General features: G+C 43.9%; 1 protein-coding gene across 1 annotated transcript in view; it reads left to right on the forward strand.

Moving 5' to 3' along the window:
* Window positions 1–314: 314 nt before the first annotated feature.
* Window positions 315–24633, forward strand: part of LOC142290287 (uncharacterized) — a 36156-nt gene continuing 11837 nt past the window's right edge. The window contains exons 1-6 of the mRNA XM_075334242.1: window positions 315–431; window positions 1442–1520; window positions 2913–2980; window positions 9519–9605; window positions 12328–12429; window positions 23238–23324. Of these exons, the coding sequence (XP_075190357.1) occupies window positions 320–431; window positions 1442–1520; window positions 2913–2980; window positions 9519–9605; window positions 12328–12429; window positions 23238–23324 (535 nt within the window). The 5' untranslated portion in view covers window positions 315–319. The remainder of the gene's footprint in view (window positions 432–1441; window positions 1521–2912; window positions 2981–9518; window positions 9606–12327; window positions 12430–23237; window positions 23325–24633) is intronic.

Here is a 24633-nt window from a genome sequence, read left to right on the forward strand (position 1 = left end):
TTAAAATAAGCAATAAATTTCGTTCAACTTCACAATTGTGTCCCACTTGTTGTTGATTCTTCACCATAAAATTTAATTTTTTTTTTATCTTTATGTTTGAATCCTGAAATGTGGGAAAAGGTTGAAAAATTCTAGGGGCCCGAATACTTTCGCAAGGCACTGTAAGTGTAGCTATTGGTTTCATGTCTAGAAAAAATATCACAGATCATGTAGTTAAATCTGAGCATTAAATGTTGTTCCCAGGCTAATAAAATGTAGTATAGTATGCATAGTCTACATCACTTGATCATATTTTCTTCTCCAACAGGTGTGAAAACTAATGGAATGGTACAGGCAGTATTTCTGGCTCCTGGTTTTTGGAGGCATTATCCTTGTCATAGCCATCATCAGCTTTATTATGGCTTGTTTCTGTAGAACTCAGCTTTCAAGAAGTAAGTGAATACTCTGTGCAAAAGTTGACAATTTTAAGTTTGTTTAGAGTTGAGTTGCGCACTCCAAATTCATCTTCCATCTACTCCACCACAATTGTACTATTGTCTCATCCAACTTAAAATTCAGTTGCAATGAACAATACAATCTAAAAAAGGGTGCATCAGAAGATGTGGTGAGGACTGGATGGATGGTGGAGAGTAGCAAAGGGGACAGAGAGGTGAGCAGTAACATCCACTGTGGCTGGATGTACACATTGTATATCTAGCCTCACACACAGTTTACATTGTTGACCCATCCTTAGACCAGGGTCACACAACCGTAGATTCTCTCATCCGAGAGAATTGGGTCGATTATGCTAAAGATCCCAGTGTCAGCATAGTGTGATCTGATCCTCTTGGATTAGAGAACTGTAGCACACTGCAAGACAAGATGGAGAACAAAATTTTTCCGTCTTTTCCTTTCTGTCTGGGGAAATCGGACAGCACTCGGATGTCACCCAAGTCCAGTTTCGCCCTATCAATGTGCTGCAATTTTTTTACTCATGCCGAATCAGTATGAGAAACAAAAACGTTGATCAGCACTGCCTCATTGATAAAAAAAAAATCAGATAGCACTCGTCTGATTTATGTGATGGTGTGACCCTGGTCTAATTCACGTATATTATATCAACAAGAGAAAAGGACAGATAAACTGAGCAATATCTAATAAATAGTTTGTAGACTCTAACCATTTCAAGAAATCACATATGGTGAACTGCCGAATCCCCTGGTTGCCAGTTGATATAATTTGAGGTTATTGACTGAAAACAGTGGTCCCGTCAGTTATGTTAAAAAAATAAATATTTGCTTTTGTAAAAGATTACATGAAATTGCTACTCTGTGACCTAAATAACTTTACCATTGAACTTAAAGAAATAGTAAAAACATATTTTAATGGTTATTTGTTACCTTTGATAAAATATCATCATGAACAACATCATTCAAAGTCTATTTTTATTTTATTTTTCAAGGAATGACATCACGACTTCAAAGGAGTTTAAAAAAAGGAAAAAAACAGACACAAGTCCAAAATGTAGCAGTTGTGTCAGAGTGAGTTATGATTAGCCTTCTTCATCAATCTAAGGCTGGATTTACCTGCTACCACTGAGCAAAGATTTGACTTTTGGCTTGTGTATTATGACATTGCAAACCATTTCAGAGAGATTGTTTCCAAGTAAGGTTGGGCAGACCCGTGGAAGTTCGGGTTCACTGGGTTTGGCCAGACTTTAGTTAAAGTTTCAGGACAGGACCATGACTTGACTCCTGATCTCCAACCTCATAATAGAAGTCAACCGGGACCCAAACTCTCTTACTGTAAATTGGCTGTAAAATGGTTATAGTAAGGGCTAGGGGGCTGCAAAAGGAAGCAAAACGAGGGTAAGAGCAGGACAATTGCCCTGTAAACAAATGTGGAGAGGGACTAAAAAAAAAAAAAAAAGTGTTGAGTCCCTCCTAGTTTTGATAACCAGCCAATGCAGATAGCTGGGGGCTGGTAATGTCAGGTTGGGAATGGAAATGTTTTGGCCCTTCCCAGCCTAAAAATAGCGGCCTGCAGCTGCGCCAGAAGTGGCGCATCCATTAGATGCGCCCCTTCTGGCACTTTGCTCGGCTCTTCCCTTTTGCCGTGTTACAGTGGCAATCGGAGTAATACTTTTGGTGTTGATGTTAGCTGTGTGATGTTAGCCTGCATCAAGCCCAGGAGTTAGTACTTCAATTATAATTGTAATTGATTATATAACTGTATCTTGTATATGTTGGTAAACAGCTAAAATGCCAAAACGTATGTCCCTGTCCAAATATTTCTGGACCTAACTGTATGTATTAAAAGAATAGTTGTCCAGCGCTTCAGAGTGAACAGGCCAATCAAATAAGATTTCCAGGTTTATTATCGCTTTGTGCGCTAATAAAAAGATTTACATTGTGGGTCAGACAATCTCCATACAGAGGTAAAAAAATTACTAAAAGTTAAAAGGACAAATATACCGTATGTTAATAATTGTATTGTATTGGGCTGTAAAAGAAACATTTCTTCCGAATGGTAATTCATCTATGATCTATTTTTTGCACACCCATTATTTATATTATTATGGGTGAATTTGATCGAGAATGTGGTTCAAACTACTGCAATTGTTTTACATGCAGACCAGCGGTCCATGTGAAAAAAATGTTCATGAAACTACCAACTTGACTTGCAGTGATCTGTGTGCTGTCTGTATGCTCCACATTTTGCTTACGGTCAGCAATACAAATACTGAATGAGCCCTAAACTAGATAGTTACCGGTATTTGACTGCCTGTCAATAGAGCTTCTCCAGAAGCAGTATGCTCATCTCACCTGAACGACTATTCTATCTATCTACTGTATCTATCTATCTATCTATTTATCGTAACTCATATTTATCTATTCAGCTTTCTAACAGTTATTTATTTTATCTATTTTCAGCAACAGCTTGTATCGCTCAACAGCTCGACCCACATTAATATTACCAGAAACATCCAACCTTCATCATGGTAATTATATATCACAAGTTTATTTTTACTACAAATATCATCTCATCCTATGTCTACTGTGCCCAGAGGCTATCACTAGCCTGACACATGCCAAAGTGTCTATTTTGGTATATATTTGGCAAATACAAATTGATTTACGTTCTGCTCATCTGTATTGAAAAGTGCATATGTAGCGCCCCACGGGGCAGGTGGTTAACCTACTCATTACCGGGCTGTTGGTCGGGTCAGGCAATGTCATGGGTGGCCTTGCCCGGTTCCGTTGCCCCCGAGGCGTACAGAAAATGGTGGGGATAGCGGGGTAATGAGGAAAATTTGTTGTGACGCCACCTGTGGTATGCAGCCAGGGAATAGCCGCCGCTGCAGAATTCCTCACCGGGACAGGTGTTATGGCAGCCGGGATGGTGTTGCTCTCCCCAGGCAGAGTGGGCCCCGGGTGGATGACGGAGGGAAAGATTGTGGCCATCGGCGTCAAAGTGCTGGGCGGCGACACCAGTAAGGAAAAGCCAACACAATCTCTGCGGATCCAAGGTGTCGTTTACTCACAACTTCAATCACTATCCCAGTAGTACCGATCACCGCCGTGATAGGCTCTGTCAATCCCGGATCCCCGGGAGGTCAGAACCAGTGCGGTAGTCTGTGGGACCTTTCTTGCTGCCCTTTGGCTTGACACACTTAGAGTCCCTACCGTACTAGGTAGAGTACCGTTCCCTATGCCAGTAGCGTGAATCTCCTTGAGTCTGACCGTGATCTAGGCCCCGGAATCCTACATGTCACTTGGCTCTGGAAACTAGTGTGGTCAGAGGGGCATGGAACCCATCCATCCGGCAGAATCTGATGATGCAACGTGGAATTGCACCACCCTAGGGTGCTGCACTCTGAACAGCACTGGCCCCGGGAGAACTGACACGGTGTCTCCTCAGCGACCATAAAACTCCTACGTCCCACAGGAGCTACCAGGAAAGACGTCTGCTCGCTACCTCTCCTGCTGGAGAACTCTCTACTGTCGCTGTGTGTGGCTCTTACTCTCCCTGGTGGCTGCCCCTCCCTATACCCAAGTCCTAACCTAGTGGATTGGGGCCCCTGGTGTGATAGCATCCTGTAAATGCCACACTGTAGGCAACCCTTTTGGTACCCGACCCTAGCCCAGTCCCCGGAGAAGGGGCAAGCTATGTGTGAATGTGGTTTAAGAATACTAATAAGTAGAGATGAGCCAGCCTCTAAAGGCTCTAGTTCGGTTCGTTGAATGGAGGCCGCGTTCGAGTTCGGTTCGGCAAACCGTTCGACGAACCTCTTGAACCCCAATGAAAACAATGGGAGGCAAACACAAACACATAAAAACACATTATAAATGTACACATACAGTTAATAAACATTGCCATAACACTTGCAGGTCCCTGCGATGTGTCCTTCACTCTGTCTCCCGCTGCTTTTCTTTCCGATAATCGCTGTGTCCTCCCGGTAACCAGCACGGATGATAGGACCTTCCGTGATGTCAAAAAAAGCATGTGACCAGTCACGTGTCTATTATCTCATTGGCTACAGACTGGTCACATGGCTATGACGTCATGCTAGCTCCTGTCATTGCACTCTCCGGTACGCGGTGATCGTTCCAGCATCTCCGTATACCAGCGAAATGCTCTGGCACATGGTCGACTCCCCGTTCTGCTTCCCTGTTCCGTTATTCACCGGCTGCCACAGCCGGTCAATAAAGGAGATCATCATTGCTATAGCAACCCGCCTGTCAGCGGTGACATCACCGCTTACAGCCTGCAGCCTCTGCTACTCACTGACTGAGTGAATAGACTGCAGTGCACGGGGAGCAGCAGCATCTTCATCCCATGCAGTGCTGTCTGATGTAGAAGAGCTGCATGGGTTGAAGGAGAAAGAAGACAGAAGACCATGGATCGTGGAGGGATGAGAGGGGTTAATAAACATGGAGTCTCTAATGTGTCTGTGTATTTATTACTATTAAAGTATTTTTTCTCTGTGTGGTGTCTTTTTTTTAACCCTTTATTGGAGATTCTTAATGGCCGGCTCAAACTTCCCTGACATTAAGAATCTCTGACTTAATACTAACTAGTAAAACAAAGCTAGTATTAACTCATTATTACCCAGCAAGCCACCCGGCTTCAGGGAAGCTGGAAGAGTTGGATACAGCGCCAGATGATGGTGCTTCTATGAAAGCGCCATTTTCTGGGGCGGCTGCGTACTGCAATTCGCAGCAGAGGGCCCAGAAAGCTCAGGCCAACCTGTGCTGCGGATTCCAATCCCCAGCTACCTAGTTGTACCTGGCTGGATACAAAAATGTGGCGAAGCTCATGTTGATTTTTTTTTTTAATTATTTCATGAAATTTATGAAATAATTAAAAAAAGGGCTTCCCTATTTTTTTTGTTCCCAGCCGGGTACAAATAGGCAGCTGGGGGTTGGGGGCAGCCGTACCTGCCTGCTGTACCTGGCTAGCATACAAAAAATATGGGGAAGCCCACGTGATTTTTATGGTAGGCAAAAAACTCCTGCATACAGTCCTGGATGGAGTATGCTGAGTCTTGTAGTTCTGCAGCTGCTGTCTGCTCTCCTGCATACACTAGTGAATGGAGCATGCTGAGCCTTGTAGTTATGCAGCTGCTGTCTGCTCTCCTCCATACAGATAGACAGCAGCTACAGAACTACAAGGCTTAGCATACTCCATCCAGGACTGTATGCAGGAGTTTTTTGCCTCCCCAAAAAATGACGTGGACTTCGCCATGTTTTTGTATGCTAGCCAGGTACAGCAGGCAGCTACGGGCTGCCCCCAACCCCCAGCTCCCTATTTGAACCCGGCTGGGAACCAAAAATATAGGGAAGCCCTTTTTTTTTAATTATTTCATGAACTTCATGAAATTATTTAAAAAAAAAAAATGACGTGGGCTTCACCCAATTTTTGTGTCCAGCTAGGTACAACTAGGCAGCTGGGGATTGGAATCCGCATCTGAGCACCTCTGCTGCGAATTACAGTCCGCAGCCACCCCAGAAAAGGGCGCTTTCATAGAAGCGCCATCTTCTGGCGCTGTTTCCAACTCTTCCAACTGCCCTGGTGACGGGTGACTCGCTGGGTAATAATGGGGTTAGGGATAGCTGTATACTATCAACTGGCCCTAAGCCCGAAATTCATGGTGTCACGCCAATATTAGACATGGCCACCATGAATTTCTAGTACAGATAAAAAAAAACACAACACACATAAAAATATTTTTATTAGAAATAAAACACAACATAATTAGTGACTCCATCTTTATTGAAATAAAGAACCCGCCTCTGCAATAATCCTCGGTCAAGGGTCCCACGCCGTCCAATCCGGATCCAATATCATCTGATCGGTTTGCTGGAAGGCAAAGCGATCAGATGATGTGTCAGGTTCAAGGGCCTGAATCACATGACACAGCACCTGATTGTATAAACGGCTTTTATATAATCAGATGATGCATCAGTGCAAAAAAAAACAAAACTACACACTACTGTGCAGACTCCTGTCCGACAGCATCAGCTGATAGTTTAGCCAGCCAGGCGGTGAAAAGCCGGCCTCACCGCTCGACTTATAGTGTCAGCTGATTCCGTCAGGTGCCCGCATCAGCTGATCATCGCCAGGTCTGAGAGAGAGAAAGAAGAGAGAGAAAGAAGAGAGAGAAAGAAGAGAGAGAAAGAAGAGAGAGAAAGAAGAGAGAGAAAGAAGAGAGAAGAGAGAGGGAGAAGAGAGAGGGAGAAGAGAGGGAGAAGAGAGAGAGGGAAGAGAGAGGGGGAAGAGAGAGGGGGAAGAGAGAGAGGGAGAAGAGAGAGAGGGAGAAGAGAGAGAGGGAGAAGAGAGAGAGGGAGAAGAGAGAGAGGGAGAAGAGAGAGAGGGAGAGGGAGAAGAGAGAGGGAGAAGAGAGAGGGAGAAGAGAGGGAGGGAGAAGAGAGAGGGAGAGAAAAGAGAGTGGGAGAGAAAAGAGAGAGGGAGGGAAGAGAGAGAGGGAGAGAAGAGAGAGAGGGAGAGAAGAGAGAGAGGGAGAGAAGAGAGAGGGGGAGAAAAGAGAGAGGGGGAGAAAAGAGAGAGGGGGAGAAAAGAGAGATGGAGAGAAAAGAGGGAGAGGGAGAAGAGAGGAGAGAGACTGACTGACTGAGACTGACTGACTGACGAAGCAAACTCCGGCACTCAAAATAGATTATGTTGTGAATATTCCTTTTATTCAAGGTATAGAATGATACTGACTGACTGACTGAGACTGACTGACTGACTGACTGAGAGATACAGCAATGCAGCCTCATTCCGTGAACTGCTCTGATTTTAGAGGTGTGGCTCACAGCTGATGTCCGGCTCCTCCCCTCAGTGCATAATTAAATTAAATTAGAATTATAAATAAATAATTCTAATTTAAAATTAAAAATAAACTAAATTTTTTACCGGGATGGCCTGAGGGCTAGAACTCGTGAACTAATGCTTCTGAGTCGAGTGCTCTAACCATTGAGCTACTGGCTCTAATGAAAAACATCTTGACTTCTGCATTGCAGACTGAAGTCTCAGATTACAGCGCGGTTCACTTCAGGTGCTACGTGGAGAGGACACAGAACGCTCCCTGTCAGCTACATGTAGCAGAGCTAGCAGTGTCGTGTGGTTTACTTCGGACCTGGATTGTTGTTTTGGGATTAATAAAATGGTGAAAGAGGATTTTTTTTGTCTTTTATTCCAAATAAAGGATTTTTCATTGTGTGTGTTTATTTACTTTCACTTACAGTTTAATCATGGAAGGTATCTTGGGGAGACGCCTGGCATGATTAAACTCATTATTACCCCGATTACCACAGCACCAGGGCAATTCGGGATGAGCTGGGTGGAGTCCCGGGACTGTCGCATCTAATGGATGCGGCAATTCCGGGCGGCTGCTGGGTGATATTGTTAGGGTGGTGGGCTCCCCATAATGTGGTGCTCCCCATCCTGACAATACCAGCCTTCAGCCATGTGGCTTTATCCTGGCTGGTATCAAATATGGGGGGAACCGCATTTTTTTTTTCTTTATTTATTTATTTTACTGCACGATATAGACCCGCCCGCCAGCAGATGTGATTGGTTGCAGTGAGACAGCTGTCACTCATCGTGGGGGCGTGTCTGACTGCAACCAATCATGGGCGCTGGTGGGTGGGGAAAGCACAGAATACCTGATTGAATAACGAAGCGGCAGCCATTTTCTAAAGAGGAAAAGACGCCGCAGATTTCTGACAGCCGTGCAGCGAGACGCCTATGATCGGTTAGTAGGAAAGAGAGAGGGATTGTGCTGGGGACGCAGGACGCATGCAGATAGCAACGTGTGCACATAGCCTTACTGTGAAAAGCCACGTTTTTGTTGATCGAACCATTCTCAAACCTAACCCGAACTGTCGAGCTTTTAGCAAAAAGCTCGAGTTTGAGCTCGAACACCCCCCAAAATCACTCGAACATGAAATTGGCGAACCTCGAACATCGCTCAACTCTACTAATGAGTATGGAAAAATCTGCACCAAAAACGCATGTAAAAAAAGTATAAAAAACACATATTTTACATTGTATTTTTCCTGCCCAGAGATGCAGAAATGGTGCAGAAATTCTTCAACAAGTACTTAACTCATCCTACTCCTGAGCTAATGCTACAGTGACACATAAAGAGCCTGTTAGTGCTTGTTCTAACAGAGCCTAACAAACATATTGCTTCTCAATCTGAGGAGCATTGATTAAAGGAGAAGGTGGAACACAGGGGAGTGAAAGGATTGTGAATTTGTAAGAAAAGGTGAGCAGCTAATTGTTGTACAGAAATCAATTGGCTGGAGAGGACTAACTAGGATCTCAAGAGTTAACTCCTCAGCCTGGCATGTAACTTCAGCTGGAGTCACACTTGTCTGTGACTCTAGGATCGCATCGTACTGCCCGGATCGGATGGCCACTCTCCTGACAGGAGCGTGTCAGCTGCACAGAAATACATGCAGCTGACACGCTCCTGTCAGGAGAGTGGGTGGCCAGTCCGGGCAGTGTCATGCAATGCAATCCTTGAGCGAGCCAAACACAAGTGTGACTCCAGCTGAAGTTACATGCCAGGCTGAGGAGTTAACTCTTGAGATCCTAGTTAGTTCTCTCCAGCCAATATATTTCTGTACAACAATTAGCTGCTCACCTTCCTTACGTTCTCTGTCAGATCCTGCCCTGTTATCAATCCTACAAATTCACAATCCTCTCACTCCCCTGTGTTCCACCATGTAATCCTTGAGCGTGAAAAAAAGTGTGACTCAAGCCTTCTGCATATACTTAGCCATGCTCTGTGGTGGAGGATCACCATACAAATAAGCTAACAATATACTCTCGTAGCAGGTGAATGAAGGCAAATAAAAAAAAAAGCAAATCAATTGCAAACTTGCTTATTATCATGGTGCCTAACTCTACCAATTTCATAACATGAGAATACCCCATTAAGAGATGGCGTCAGACATTACCATTAGATTGTTTCAAGACGGTCTCTGTGCATTTCTTGCTAACTATTTCTGTGGCTTTGTTTGTAGATACCATAACAGAAAAAGTTATTGCAAGCCAACAAATGTACGCCACTGTAAACAAAGAAGTGGCATCTCCTCAGAAACAAGGAATACGTGAGTACTACACCATAAATATAATCAGAAAACATTTGCTTACAGACTTAAAGGGAATAGTCACCAGGGTTTTGCTATGTAATCTGAGAGCAGCATGACGTAGGGACAGAGAGCTTGTTTCCAGCGATGTATCACTTACTGGACTCCTTAAAGGGAAACTGTCAGGTTCAATATGCACCCAGTACCACGAGCAGTTCTGAGTGCATATTGCTAATCCATGCTTAACTGTCCTTGTATACAGTAGCATAGATAAAGGGATCTTTAGAAAAAGTATTTCTAAAGCTCTTAACGTGGATAATAATGAGCGAGGGCTGTAGCCCCAAGGGCGTTGCTTCCCTTGCTAGTCGGCTCCATTAGTATGTTAGTACGCCTGTTATGATTCAGGGATCGAGGAGGATCAAAAAATGTGGAATCCCAAGAAGGTAAGAGAGTGGCTGGAAACTTAACGGACTGCAGACCTAATCCTGACACACAACTAACAGTAGCTGTGGGGCATGCTTACAATGATCTGAACGCCTCGACAAAGCCGGAGAAATAAATAACCTCACAGATAGACATATAAGAAAGCTAATCTGCCTCAGAGTAGTCCCCAAAGATAGATAGATAGCCCCCCACATGTAAAGGCTACTGTGATATAGAAAAATACAATACAAAGCCAGAAAAGACAGATTCAGCAAAGGTGAGGCCCAAACTATCTTTATAGGAAAGAATAAGAAAGAGCAACTGTCTGCAGCCGTAAAAACCCTACTATATACCAGTACTACTGATATGAAAAAATCCTGGAGGTCACACAACCTATCCCCCACTGTACCAGCACTCAGATGTTACTGGGATCCAAAAACACTAATACAGATGAGGGACTGAATTAATACGAAGCATGACAAACACAAACCTTGCACAATCATGGAGCTAAGTATACAGACACTCCCAGCTGGGAATGATCCCATTCCACCACGAACTCCACACAGACAAAATAGGAATCAAGCATTAGTATTAAAGCAGAAAAAGCAACAAGAAAGTGGAAAACAAACAGCAGAGGTACAAAGACCACTTATCTGAGAGTAGTTCTGGAAGTAAGCGGAGCTGGATACAGAATGTCCTTAACACACAGGAGCAATTGACCACCGGTAAGTAGCAAGAGAAAGCTAACAAGTTAAATAGCCCAATCTGACCCGGATTGCCACTCCTCTATAGGTGTGTCGCTTTCACTCCACACATCAACTGCACCGCCAGCACTGACCACAAGAGGGAGCACCAAACTGGAAAACGTATTCACAACATATGCCTCTGTGGGCCCCTGTGGGCGTGCTAACAGGCTAATGAATGTGCAGCGTCAGAGGATGATCTAACTCACCTCTACGCCGCCATCGCTGCTTGATGCTGAATTTCGGCTCAGTGCGCATGACCCCGGAGGTTCAGTCATGTGCACTACTTCAGTTTGAAGCCAGGACGTGTACACCCGGCTTCATAGTGCGCATGACCGAAACTCCGGGGTCATACGCACGGAGCTGAATTCCAGTGTTGGACGGCGATGGCAGCGGAGAGGTGAGTGAGATCATCCTCTGACGCTGCGCATTCATTAGCATGTTAGTACACCCACAGGGGCACACAGGGGCATACTAACTTGCTAATGAGGGCGACTAGCAAGGGAAGCAATGCCCTTGGGGCTACTGCCCTCGCTCATTAGCATACGATAAAAGATCTTTAGAAATACTTTTTCTAAAGATCTCTTTATCTATGCTACTAGATACAGGGACAGTTAGGCAGGGATTAGTAATGTGTACCTAGAACTGCTCGTGGTTCTGGGTGCATATTGCACCTGACAGGTTCATTTTAAAGGGAACACCAACAAAGCAGGATTTTTCATATATAAAGTGAAGCCAGTGCTATACTGGCGCTAGGATGCTGAATATAAGCATACCTTTTGTTCAAAGATTGGGTATTTTATTTCAGAAATATGTGCAAGTAAAGATCCAGCAATGCACTGCTATTTGATTGACAGGTGCAACAGAAAGGGAATATGTGGGTCGGGTCTTGCTGTCTATTCCTGCCCCTGTCTGGCTGCCTGGCCTTCCACCCCCTGCCGCCGTCATAGACGTTAATTCCGGCGCAGGCAGGCAGACAGGGACGGGAATAGATAGCAAGATCTGACACACATACTCCCTTCCTGTTGCACCTGTCACTCAAATAGCAGTGCATTGCTGGAACTTTACGTGCACATATTTCTGAAATACAACATCCAATCTCTGAACAAAAGGTATGGTTACATTCAGCATCCTAGTGCCAGTATAGTACTGGCTTTACTTTATATGTGAAAATCCGGATGGTTGGTTTTCTTTAATGAAATTGTTATACAATCCCTGTTTTCTCTGCTGTTGATGTAGCAGAAAGCTGAGCAGTGTATACAGAAACCCCACCATCACTACTGATTTGCAGCTTCTTGTGTACACTGTAAATTGTCAGTTAGCTGACAATCAGTGGTAGGGGTGTTGAGGGGTTACACAGATTAACTGGTCTGGCTGCAAGCAATTTAATCCAGCATTTTCCAGCTCCTGATGATAAAACACTGATTGTTCTGAAACGACAGCACACAGACTAATAAGTGACACCACTGGAATCAGGCTTTTGTGCTGTATATTATTCTGCCCTTAGGTTTCATAGTAAAATCCTGCGGACATATTCCTGTTAACAGTTATCTAAATATATACTTTTATTTTCACAGATTCTGCATATAATGCACATAAATATGATCTAAATTTACACGTACACAACAGAAATGACAGATTTTCATCTGCGTCTTATGATTCTGTTGAACACAACACAGGTATTGATTTTTTACATAGAAATATAAAAAGTGGGTTATACATTTCTATGAGATACATGATAAACATGATTACAGTATTGAAAAACGTATTTCATGTGCTTTATTTTTAATGGCCTTTTTGGCACCTGTTGATATAATTAAATGGGAATGTTGAGGACTTAGGATAGTTCAATAATTTAAGATCAATGGGGATCCAACACCCCCTGTCAATTAGCTGATATTTACACCAGCAGCTGCCGAATGTGCAAATGTACAGCAACCCCATACATTACTTAGTGGCCACTGCCGATGATAGCTGTTTATCTCCCATTCAAATGAATAGCCACTAAGCAATTTATGAGACTTTAGGGTTCCACGAGTAGATTTCAGGAGATTGATAGGGTTGGATCATATTAATGACCTATCCTATAATAGATCATCAATTGTTAAAGCACCACTCCAGCATTGGGTTTTTTTATTATTATTATTGCACCGCTGCAGTGGTGCTTTAACTGTTATTCCCTTGACCCCTGTAATCTACTCACCCTTCAGTGGGTTTTTCTTCTATCTATTGGTCTCCATTGATTTGTGACATGCTGGTAGCTCCAGTGTTAGCTGGAGCTCGTCGGAGGTCACTACACAATGCATCTCTATGCGAGCCTCGTTCCAGCCTTGCTCTGGCTCTCATAGAGTTGCATTAAGAACTTAGACTACTTTCCCGCAATGAGTAATTGGTGCGTTTTTAATATTGCAGAGAATTTGAAGCATTTCTGCACTAATCAGGTAAATTAGGTTATTTGTAGGGCTCTGTCTCGCAGGGAGTGATGAGCAGACGTGTGCTGAGGAGGTCCTGCAAGAATACTGCAATTATCCAGCAAACACCATGTGAATGCTCATATCTCTGACTACAAAGCCTCCTGTAAGCCCTGGATTTGTTTGTGTGCCTGCAAAAACAGCAGTGAGCAGGATAGCCGGTTTACTGACTCGGCAAATGAGTGCACATGGAGCAATTTGCAAGGGTGTCTCCTGAAGGACCCATGAATGCTTTTGAGTGGGGAGAGCAGCAGGGGGATCCGGGTGTACATGAGACAGAGCAAGACCCGCCATCAGGGTTTACAGTGTTTTGGATGTAGCCTGTTTTCGCTGCTTCCAAAATGCTATATTGTACAGTACAAGCATAGGGGATGGGATTTCTAGAAATTCCATGCCCACTGTGCTTGGTTTTCCTTCAGTGCAAGTTGATATGTGTTGTGGCTTCCCAAGCCGCTGCATGTCAATTTATTGCTGTGGAGCCATGAATGTTCTCCGCAGGGAGAACAGAAAGAAAGACGTCAGCGGCCCGAACCCTGATCGTGGGCACGGGCCGCTATTGTCTCCTGTGAAGAGCACTCGCAGCTCTGCAGGAGAGGACATGCTGTGTCCAAGGCACAGCATGTCTGGATTGTGGGCACATTCCCTAAGATGGAGTTGTGGCGCCCCTGCTGCTTCACATGCCACAGGGTACTGCACTCCCAGTACTTATCCCGGATCTAGGGAAGGTCGATGCCGGTTTCCACTCACACAAACATACAGTCATTGGGTTGCCCTCCCAATGGGGACTGGGTCAGGGTCAGATCACAGTAGGGGGTCACTACAGCGGTGGGTTTACAGGACGCCACCACACCAGGGGCTCCCCGATCCCCTGGAACCAGGGACTCAGGGAGAAGCAACCACCAGGGGGAGTCAGGAGCACATAGTGGGAAGAGCAGGTTGACTTAGTGAGAGTAGTGACCCAGTCGGTGGCAGTGGCTGGAGGCAACCGCTCAGAACACACAACACAACTACAACAAGAGAGAACAGCTTCAGACACAGAGCTGACCGGTTGTGTCACGTAGAGCTCTGTGGGCCAAGGCGCTCAACATGGTCGCTGGGTAGAAGCAGGTGGCTGCTTCCACAGAACTGGCGCTGTTGGGATACAGAATCCTAGGGCAGATATACTTCACGTTATCTACCAACTCTGCAAGGGTCGCGGGGAACGGCTAGAAAGTCACCGGACCCGTCCCACCGAGTCTGCAGCAAATAGCATATAGGATCTGGGGTTGAGGACCGGCCCCATAACGGAACCACGCTTTCAGCATACAGAATGGGACACTTTACTGAGCCCAGGATCCCTAAGTGCTTCACACCTCGGGGGTCCGATACTTAGCGCATCAAAGGAGGATAGGGCTCACATGCTGAAACACACACAGGACTTGACCTTTCATGGATCCGGGATTGGCTGGAGCCCTTCGTGGCGGAGAAATGTGCTCTGGGGAAGCGCTTGAACTACCTGTGACTAAAAAGACCTGAATCCGTAGCCCCTGTTTCTGCCTCTTCTTTACCGCCGCCGTTGTCCAGCGCTGCGGCACCATCTGGGCTACCACGATCCGACATTCACCATTCTCCCCGGGGTAATTCCGCTCTGCCTGTGGGGGAGCGACACCATCCCGGCTGCGACCCTCACTATCAGCCCCGGAGAGCAGCACCCGCAGTAGCGGCCCATCCCTGGCTGCGTACCACAGGTGGCGTCATGATCATCCAAAAGACTTTCCTGTCACAACCACCCCCATCCTCCGTCCTGCCTCCTGTCCACCGCCTTTCCTCCCCTCCTGTACACCAAGGGGTAACTGAACCGGGCCAGGCCACCCTGTGACATCGCAGAGGATCTGCACCCCCGGCCCGGCAATAAGTAGGTTAAAACACCTTCCCCGTGGGGCACTATAAAGTCACCTCTCTTCAACACTGGTCATCCTGCTTCCCCTGAAAATCTGCCAAGCAGCAGCGCTGATGTGCAGCTGGATTCTAAGTTTGGAGATGTGGAAGGGAAGTCTTTTCAAACTGGATCAACCACAATGGATTCATTTGCAGCAGTTTCCCTCTGCAACACCACTTTGCCCTAATTCAATATGCATATGTGTAGTTTTAAAGAGGACATGTCCTTAATAAAAAGAGATCTAAAAAGAATAAATGAGAGAATGAAAGGAATAGAGGGAAGAGTGAGTGCATTAGTGGACCTAATCCCTGTCAACCAGAAAGATGCTAAAATAAAAAGAATGCAGAAAATATTCATATGCTCTTGAATAAGATGGATGACCTGGAATACAGCCTTAGAAGGAACAGCATCTGGTTGTTTGGCTTTGGAAAGAGCAGAAGGAGGAGATGCAGTTACCTTTTTTGAAATTTGTCTCCTAAAATATTTTGGAAAATCTACTCTTTCCCCCTCCTTTGCCCTATAAATGACTCACAGGGTCCCGATGCGTCCACTTCCATCCGTGGTGCCACCTCGCTCTGTATTGATTAAGCTATTCCACTTTAAAGATTGGGACATTGTACTACACAAGGACAAAGATCATCCTAATTTGATCAGTAAGGAATGGAGGGCATCCGTATTTCCAGACTTCTTTGCAGAGGTTCAGAAAGAGAGCACACTTTATGGATATACAGTTAGGTCCAGAAATATTTGGACAGTGACACAATTTTCGCGAGTTGGGCTCTGCATGCCACCACATTGGATTTGAAATGAAACCTCTACAACAGAATTCAAGTGCAGATTGTAACGTTTAATTTGAAGGTTTGAACAAAAATATCTGATAGAAATTGTAGGAATTGTACACATTTCTTTACAAACACTCCACATTTTAGGAGGTCAAAAGTAATTGGACAAATAAACCAAACCCAAACAAAATATTTTTATTTTCAATATTTTGTTGCGAATCCTTTGGAGGCAATCACTGCCTTAAGTCTGGAACCCATGGACATCACCAAACGCTGGGTTTCCTCCTTCTTAATGCTTTGCCAGGCCTTTACAGCCGCAGCCTTCAGGTCTTGCTTGTTTGTGGGTCTTTCCGTCTTAAGTCTGGATTTGAGCAAGTGAAATGCATGCTCAATTGGGTTAAGATCTGGTGATTGACTTGGCCATTGCAGAATGTTCCACTTTTTTGCACTCATGAACTCCTGGGTAGCTTTGGCTGTATGCTTGGGGTCATTGTCCATCTGTACTATGAAGCGCCGTCCGATCAACTTTGCGGCATTTGGCTGAATCTGGGCTGAAAGTATATCCCGGTACACTGCAGAATTCATCCGGCTACTCTTGTCTGCTGTTATGTCATCAATAAACACAAGTGACCCAGTGCCATTGAAAGCCATACATGCCCATGCCATCACGTTGCCTCCACCATGTTTTACAGAGGATGTGGTGTGCCTTGGATCATGTGCCGTTCCCTTTCTTCTCCAAACTTTTTTCTTCCCATCATTCTGGTACAGGTTGATCTTTGTCTCATCTGTCCATAGAATACTTTTCCAGAACTGAGCTGGCTTCATGAGGTGTTTTTTAGCAAATTTAACTCTGGCCTGTCTATTTTTGGAATTGATGAATGGTTTGCATCTAGATGTGAACCCTTTGTATTTACTTTCATGGAGTCTTCTCTTTACTGTTGACTTAGAGACAGATACACCTACTTCACTGAGAGTGTTCTGGACTTCAGTTGATGTTGTGAACGGGTTCTTCTTCACCAAAGAAAGTATGCGGCGATCATCCACCACTGTTGTCATCCGTGGACGCCCAGGCCTTTTTGAGTTCCCAAGCTCACCAGTCAATTCCTTTTTTCTCAGAATGTACCCAACTGTTGATTTTGCTACTCCAAGCATGTCTGCTATCTCTCTGATGGATTTTTTCTTTTTTTTCAGCCTCAGGATGTTCTGCTTCACCTCAATTGAGAGTTCCTTAGACCGCATGTTGTCTGGTCACAGCAACAGCTTCCAAATGCAAAACCACACACCTGTAATCAACCCCAGACCTTTTAACTACTTCATTGATTACAGGTTAACGAGGGAGACGCCTTCAGAATTAATTGCGGCCCTTAGAGTCCCTTGTCCAATCACTTTTGGTCCCTTGAAAAAAGAGGAGGCTATGCATTACAGAGCTATGATTCCTAAACCCTTTCTCCGATTTGGATGTGAAAACTCTCATATTGCAGCTGGGAGTGTGCACTTTCAGCCCATATTATATATATAATTGTATTTCTGAACATGTTTTTGTAAACAGCTAAAATAACAAAACTTGTGTCACTGTCCAAATATTTCTGGCCCTGACTGTAAAGAAATACCTGTGTACTCTGGACATTTCCTATGCAATGTTTTAACCTGTTGGGTTCGGAGACACAGCCTTTGGCAAAGTTCATATATTTAAATCCTCCAAGGAAGCTCTTCTGTGGATATACTCCAATGAAGGGTGGCTACGCTAAGATGGGCGTTAATTTATATTGCTTTCCACAGAGATAAGTGAATATAGCGAAGGGCCTATGACCCCTTTTTTTCTACTTATACTTTTGATATGTTCTAGCTTGATATCTATCAATATAAAAGCAGTTGCAGGATGGCTATGATAAAGAATTTTCCACATTTATGCTAAAATACTTATGGTGCTTGTTTACCTTGTTGACCAGTCATTAGTGACCGCCTCTGTCCTTTTTAAAGAAGGCAATTATGGTTTTCTATGTTCAGTTTTGGTTTTATGGTTACAGGTTTAGGGGCTTATATAATTCTGTAACACAAGCTATGTCCAAAGATAATGTAACTGTTCATATAAACAGTATAATGCTATTCAGTCCTTTCAGATATTGTGGAATGATAATGTGGCTGAAAAGGTAAATGTGATTGTCTTGTTTTTCTGAGACACATTTGATATAAGATAGAATGCTAAAGCTCCGTCACCACTAGGTAGGCTATTCCTATCATTCAGTATACTTAACTCATGCTCTTGGGATCAGTATATTGGTTCACTGATCCATTCCCTTTACCTATATTAAAGGGAACCTGTCACAAGATTTGTCCCCTATAAGCTGTGGCCACCGCCAATGAGCTTTTATATACAGCATTCTAGAATACTGTACATAAGGGCCCAGGCCACTCTGTATAACATAAAAAACATCCTTTATTATAATTACCTATGGGGTGGTCCGGTCTGATGGGCATCATTGGTTTTGGTCCGGTGCCTCCAATCTTGTTGCGATCATCGTCCTCCTTCCCAGCTCCCTGTGGATGATGCGTCCTATGTTATCCACACAAAGTGCACCATTGCGCTTCTGTGCACGCACACTTCTCTCTCCCATGCTGTGGGCAGAGCAGAGTACTGTAATGCACAAGTGAGGAGAAAATGTTGAAGACTGCCCGCACATGCGCACTACAATACTTTGATCTGCCCTCAGCAGAGCAGAAAGAAGTGCGCGTGCACAGGAGTATAATGGAGGATTCTGTGTAGATGACACAGGACGTGTCATCCACATGGAGCAGAGAAGGAGGACGGTGATCGCAAGAAGAGAGGAAGCACCGGATCCGACCGCCCGCAGGTGAGTATAATGAAAGCTGTTTTTGTTGTTGTATAGCTCGCCTTGGGCTCTTCTGTACAGTATTCTGGAATGCTGTATATAAGGGCTTACTGGTAGTGGTCACAGCTCACAGGGGACAAATCTGGTGACAGGTTCCCTTTTAAGTCATCTATAGATACAGAGGGTTGCTATGTGTGTCTCGTTTGCTCTATCCATAATATAACTATTATCGCTATGTATGTTCCTCACCCTTATTGGGCCGAAATTCTTAAAGATATTTTTTTCATTTATCGCCACTTTCTTCTTTGTTCCTGTTCTTATTATTGGGGACTTGAATATGCATCCATTTTGGGATAAATTCCATACTGGATATTGCTGAATCAGCCTCTTCCACTTCAATGGCAGTGGTACTAAATGAGATGGGTTATCTTGATATGTGGAAATCCTAAAGTAAAAAAATATTCCTGCTTTTCCTCCTATCACACGCTATCTAGGATAGATCTGGACATTGGTTCTGAGCCTATGTTGCCACTGGTTGCGGATGTGGAATATTTGACTAGGAGTATCTCAGACCAGTCATCTATTAGAGTTCAGCTAAGCCTAGGTGCAGAGGCTGGTAAAATGGGCGTACCATGGTGACTTAATCCCTTTTAGCTGCGCCTAATATAGGGGGAGTTCATTTTAAAATACTTGCAGGAGTACTTTGCTATAAGTACGGCCTTGACTCCCATTGATATATTATGAGATGCAATGAAGGTGTATATTAGGGGCGTTTTCTCTAAAGAGCTATGCGCATTTAAAACAAAATCTACAGAAGCAACAAAAATGTTCCAAGATGAAGTGGATAATTTGAAACATATTTTTTTTCCCTTGGATAGAACTTAATGTAACTGGGAAGAAGCTCAGATATTATACACTGATCATTCATTAAAGAGAGCAGAAAATAAAAGCTTTTTTATTAAGCAGAAATACAGTATTTTGAGGAGCGAGAGAGTATTTAACACCTTCTCGTCCCAATTATTAGGGCCCTTGAGGAGTCTCGTAACTTTTAAGATTAACGGATAAAAATAAGGTAGCTATAACAGAGAATTGGGATATACTAAAGGTTATTTATAGTTATTGTTCCACGTTATACTCCTCTAAATAATGAATCCAAAATGGGACTATATTTACCAAAAATAAAATTGCCTAGGCTGTGAAGGATAGTGACTGAGGCACTTGGGAAACCCCTTAGCCTGGAGGAATTGATAAGTGCGATGCAGTCACTCACTAATTAGAAGGCTCCAGAATTGGACGGAATCCCTGATTAATTCTATAAGAGCTTTGGTGAGTTGTTCCTGCCTCAATTACTAAAGGTATTTCAAGAGGTGCACAATACAGGCCATCTCCCTCCATCTTTGATGGAGGAGGTTATTGTTCTTATTCTCATACAGGGAAAAGATCCTAACTCCCCTGATTCCTACAGACCCACTTCTCTTGTCCCGGTAGACATGAAAATGCTAGCCAAAGTTTTGGCAGATAGACCTGCCAATGTTATTAATGAAATCATTCATAGTGACCAGTCAGGTTTTTGCCAAACAAAAACACAGCAATAATCTGAGAAGGCTTTTTTAAAATATACAATTGAGTTCCCATGGCACTGGAACAAGGGTGGTGTTAGCATTGGATGCACGAACACTGACACTGTGGAATGGAACTTTCTTTGAATGGTCCTTGAGAAGATGGGAAATGGCCCTACATTTCTTGCCTTTGTTAAAGGGATCCTGTCACCAGATTTGTCCCTTATAAGCTGCGACCACCACCAGTAGACTCGCTGTACATAACTGCCTAGGCCGCTCTGTATTATGTAAAAACACCTTTATTATAATCACCTATGGGGTGGTCAAGTCTGATGGGTATTGCTGCTCGTGGGTCTGGCGCCTCCTCTCTTCTGCGATCATCCTTTTTTTTTCCAGCCCCATGTGGAGGACGCGTCCTACATCATACACACAGGGTGGCATTGTGGTCCTGCGCAGGCACACTTTGATCTGCCCAGCTGAAGGTAGCTCAAAGTACTGTAAATGCGCAGACGCAAGGAAAGGTCAATGATCGCACTATAATACACTGCAATATGATACACTGCAGTTTGCCAAAATGAACATGAGTAAGTCAAAATCCTTCTGGGAATGCATCTTGTGGACAGATGAGACCTACAGTATGTAAAGCTTTTTGGTATTTTCTATTTTTGGTTTAATCTGCCTAATTCCAGCCTTGCTGAAGCATCCCTAGATCATCACCAATCCTCCACAAATTTCACAGTGGGTGCAAGACATTGTAGCTTGTACGCCTCTCCAGGTCTCCGTCTAACCATTAGATGACCAGGTGTTGGGCAAAGCTTAAAAGTTAGACTCATCAGAGAGGATTACCTTACTCTAGAAATTGGGCAGATTAAACTTTGCGAAGGACATATGAATCAAGCCGCATGCAAGGCTATCTTGGAAAAAAAAGTTTTTTCATTCTGCGTAGGCAGCTAGGTCAATCAATATGTGGATAAAGGACCACTACATCAAAACCCTGTCATGGCCAGCCCAATCTCCAGACCTGAACCCTATTGAAAACTTCTGGAATGTAATCAAGAGGAAGATAGATAGTCACAACCCATCAAACAAAGAAAACTGCTTACATTTTTGTGTCAGGAGTGGCATAAGGTCACCCAAAAGCAGTGTGAAAGATTGGTGCAAAGCATGCCAAGATGCATGAAAGCTGTGGTTAAAAATCATGGTTATGCCTCAAAATATTGATGTCTGAACTCTTCCTGAGGTAAAACATTAGTATTGTCGTTTCTAAATGATTATGAACTCGTTTTCTTTGCATTATGTGAGGTCTGAAAACAATGCATTGTTTTGTTATTTTGACCATTTCTCATTTTCAGAATAAATACAAAATGTATTGCTTGGAAATTGAGACGTTGTCAGTGGTTTATAGAATAAAAGAACAATTTACATTTTACTCCAAAATATACCTAAAAAGAGAAAAATCAGAAAAACTGAAAATTTGGAAGTGGTCTCTTAATTTTTGCCAGAGCTGTATTTAGTCAATACACATTGCATACATTTGCCTCAATTGTATTGAAAAATAAAATCAAGTGCACAGGAAGTTTAGCATTTATGCATGTATATGAAGTGCCCCTGAATCAGGGAGCTACAAGGTTCTGCATCCTCACCAGGATACAGGGCCTACCCCTTAGGGCCCCGGAAGATTAGTGACGGTAACACACAACAACTCCAGGTAATCCCAGTTTTCCCCAACAATCCCCCATACAATGGTGCAAATCTAGGGTCGGACCAATGGATGGCCACCTAGAGGTGGAGTTAGTCCACTAGTTGACCAGGTGGGAGGGGCAGACAGTGGACAGTCAGTACAGAGGAGTCGAGTAGTGAAGGTGGACGTGAGGAGACGCACTGACGAGGAGTTGACAGTAACCTGGTGCCCAGGAGAGTAGTTGCCGGTGGAGTACGGTGGAGTATTCTCGGAACTACGCACCAACGGGGTACAGGACCCTAGGTCAGGCTTAAAGCTCCAGGCAGGCCTGATAACACATGTACAGTGAGGGGGACCATCAAGGACCTCACTGACCCTAAAAATCCGAGACTCAGTAGCAAAGAGAGAGACGAGGACAGGACCAGAGACTCCAACCCCACAGGGTTCACAATACCGTCATACAGACAGCAGTGGAAAGAAACACAACCAGACGGGGACCCCAGTTGCTCTACACCACGGGGACCCACTAACCAGAGACAGGTGCAGGGGAAGAAGGTACCAGATTACTACATTGGCACTGGGACAAAGGGGACCTGAAGGTGAAACCAGCCAGTCTCGGGTGACCAGTTACCACCAGAAAGTGAGTAAAGAACCAGTTGCACTGATCCCCTTGTGTGCACTACCTTCTTCCGACACCCGTCATTACACTTACCCTCTGGGGCCTGGCCCTGCTTGTGGAGGGTCTACCATCCAGGCTGCCATTAACTCCAGCCCCAGTAGTGGACATTGTGCAGCAGCGGCTCCATCTACATAGCTGCAACACCGCAAGTGGCGTCACGTATGAACCCTAATCTAATCCCCTGTAAATATTTCCCCTTTACAAAAAGGGCCCAGGGTACGGAACCGGGCAACAGCCACCAAAGTGACATTCCCAAGATATACACTGCCCCGGACCAAGTACCCCATATTCCTGGGCGCGACAGATACTCTCAAAAAGCAGTGCCCAACCTTAGCGAATGCAGTGTATCTCACTGTTGTAGCTCAAGGAAAGGGACCCTGAGTAAGCAACCCTCTCTGTTTCGTCTATATATTTTAAAAAGGTAATTTGGACAGATATTTCATGAGAGAAACTCATTAAGAAATGGCATCACACATTACTATTAGAGTATTGAGAAAATATTTCTCTTTTTTTAAGATGATAGAGATTTTATACATGGATTGTTAATTTCTTGGTTTTATTTGCAGATACCATTACAGCAAAAGTTATTACAAACCAACAAATGTACGCCACGGTAAACAAAGAGCCAGTCATTCTTCTGAAACAAGGAATACGTGAGTATTACACTATTAATGGGGTATTCTCAAGTTATCTCTTGTAAATATCCAGAGAAGAAGAAATTGGGTTAAATGCGCGCTACACCACAGGATGCAATTATTGATGAAATCCCTTTATTGTTTATGCAGGTGTACGCGTATCAGAGATATATCCATCTCCTTCATCAGGACATTCAAAAGGAATCGTTCGTTACGATACGTTCCTAATGAAGGAGATGGATATATCTCAGAAACGCGTACACCTGCATAAATAATAAAGGGATTACATCAATAATTGGATCCTGTGGTGTACCGCGGCATTTAACCAGATTTCTTCTTCTCTGGATACTTATGTGTACATCTCAGGGTTGCGGCTGATCACCACCATCACAAGTGCATCAAGGGGTTGTGACTTTCACAACCCTGAAAGGTAAGTGTACCCCTTTGTAAATTATCGATCTTCCTACCGGGTAAGACCCTATTTGCGCTTCTTTTTTCTACAATTTTTTTGTCCAAGTTGTCTCTTGAGCAGCTCAGAACTCTACAGTCTCTTTTCTTCTGGTTGCTTAGAGGGAGGGCACTCCTTATTGAGTGTTATTTTTGAACCAAGAGCTTAGTTCTGCTCCCACTCATTAATGATCTGCCAGTGTATGTTCTGAAATCTGCACTTCTATTACTATAATTACATATAGAGATAACAATGCATTTGAATAATCACATGGCTCAGGAAGGTTAAAGCGCACCAATCAGGAGGATTTTCGTATATCACCTAAAGCCAGTGCTATACTGGCATTATCAGGCTGATTTTCTACATACCTGTAGTGGTCCGCTCGAATGTTTAGGTTTTGAAATCCAAGAAAGTAAACTTTATAAAATCGGCAGCTTCTTTAATGAGAGCAACTGAGGATAAGATAACGGGGGGAAGGGGGTTATAGGTATTCATACTTATCCCCTCCCCCATTAGAATTAGCATAAGTATTATACAATTGATTTAACTTTTCACTACCAGGATCTGTGGTGAGGTCATACCAATGTGACCTGGTATCCAGCTTTGTTGGCTGAGGCCCCACCCCTTCTGGTCACATGAGTATGACCTCACACAGATCCTGGTAGTAGAAAGTTAAATCAATTGTATCATACTTATGCTAATTCTAACAGGGGGAGGGGATAACTATGAATACCCCCCGCTATTATCTTATCCTCAGCTGCTGTCACTCAAGTTGCTGCCGATTTTATAAACTTTACTTTCTTGGATTTCAAAACCTATATATTTGAGCTGACCACTAAAGGTATGTAGAGAATCAGCCTGATAGTGCCAGTATAGCAC

This window comes from Anomaloglossus baeobatrachus, chromosome 2 (genome assembly GCF_048569485.1).
Source record: "Anomaloglossus baeobatrachus isolate aAnoBae1 chromosome 2, aAnoBae1.hap1, whole genome shotgun sequence".
Taxonomy (NCBI): Eukaryota; Metazoa; Chordata; class Amphibia; order Anura; family Aromobatidae; genus Anomaloglossus; species Anomaloglossus baeobatrachus.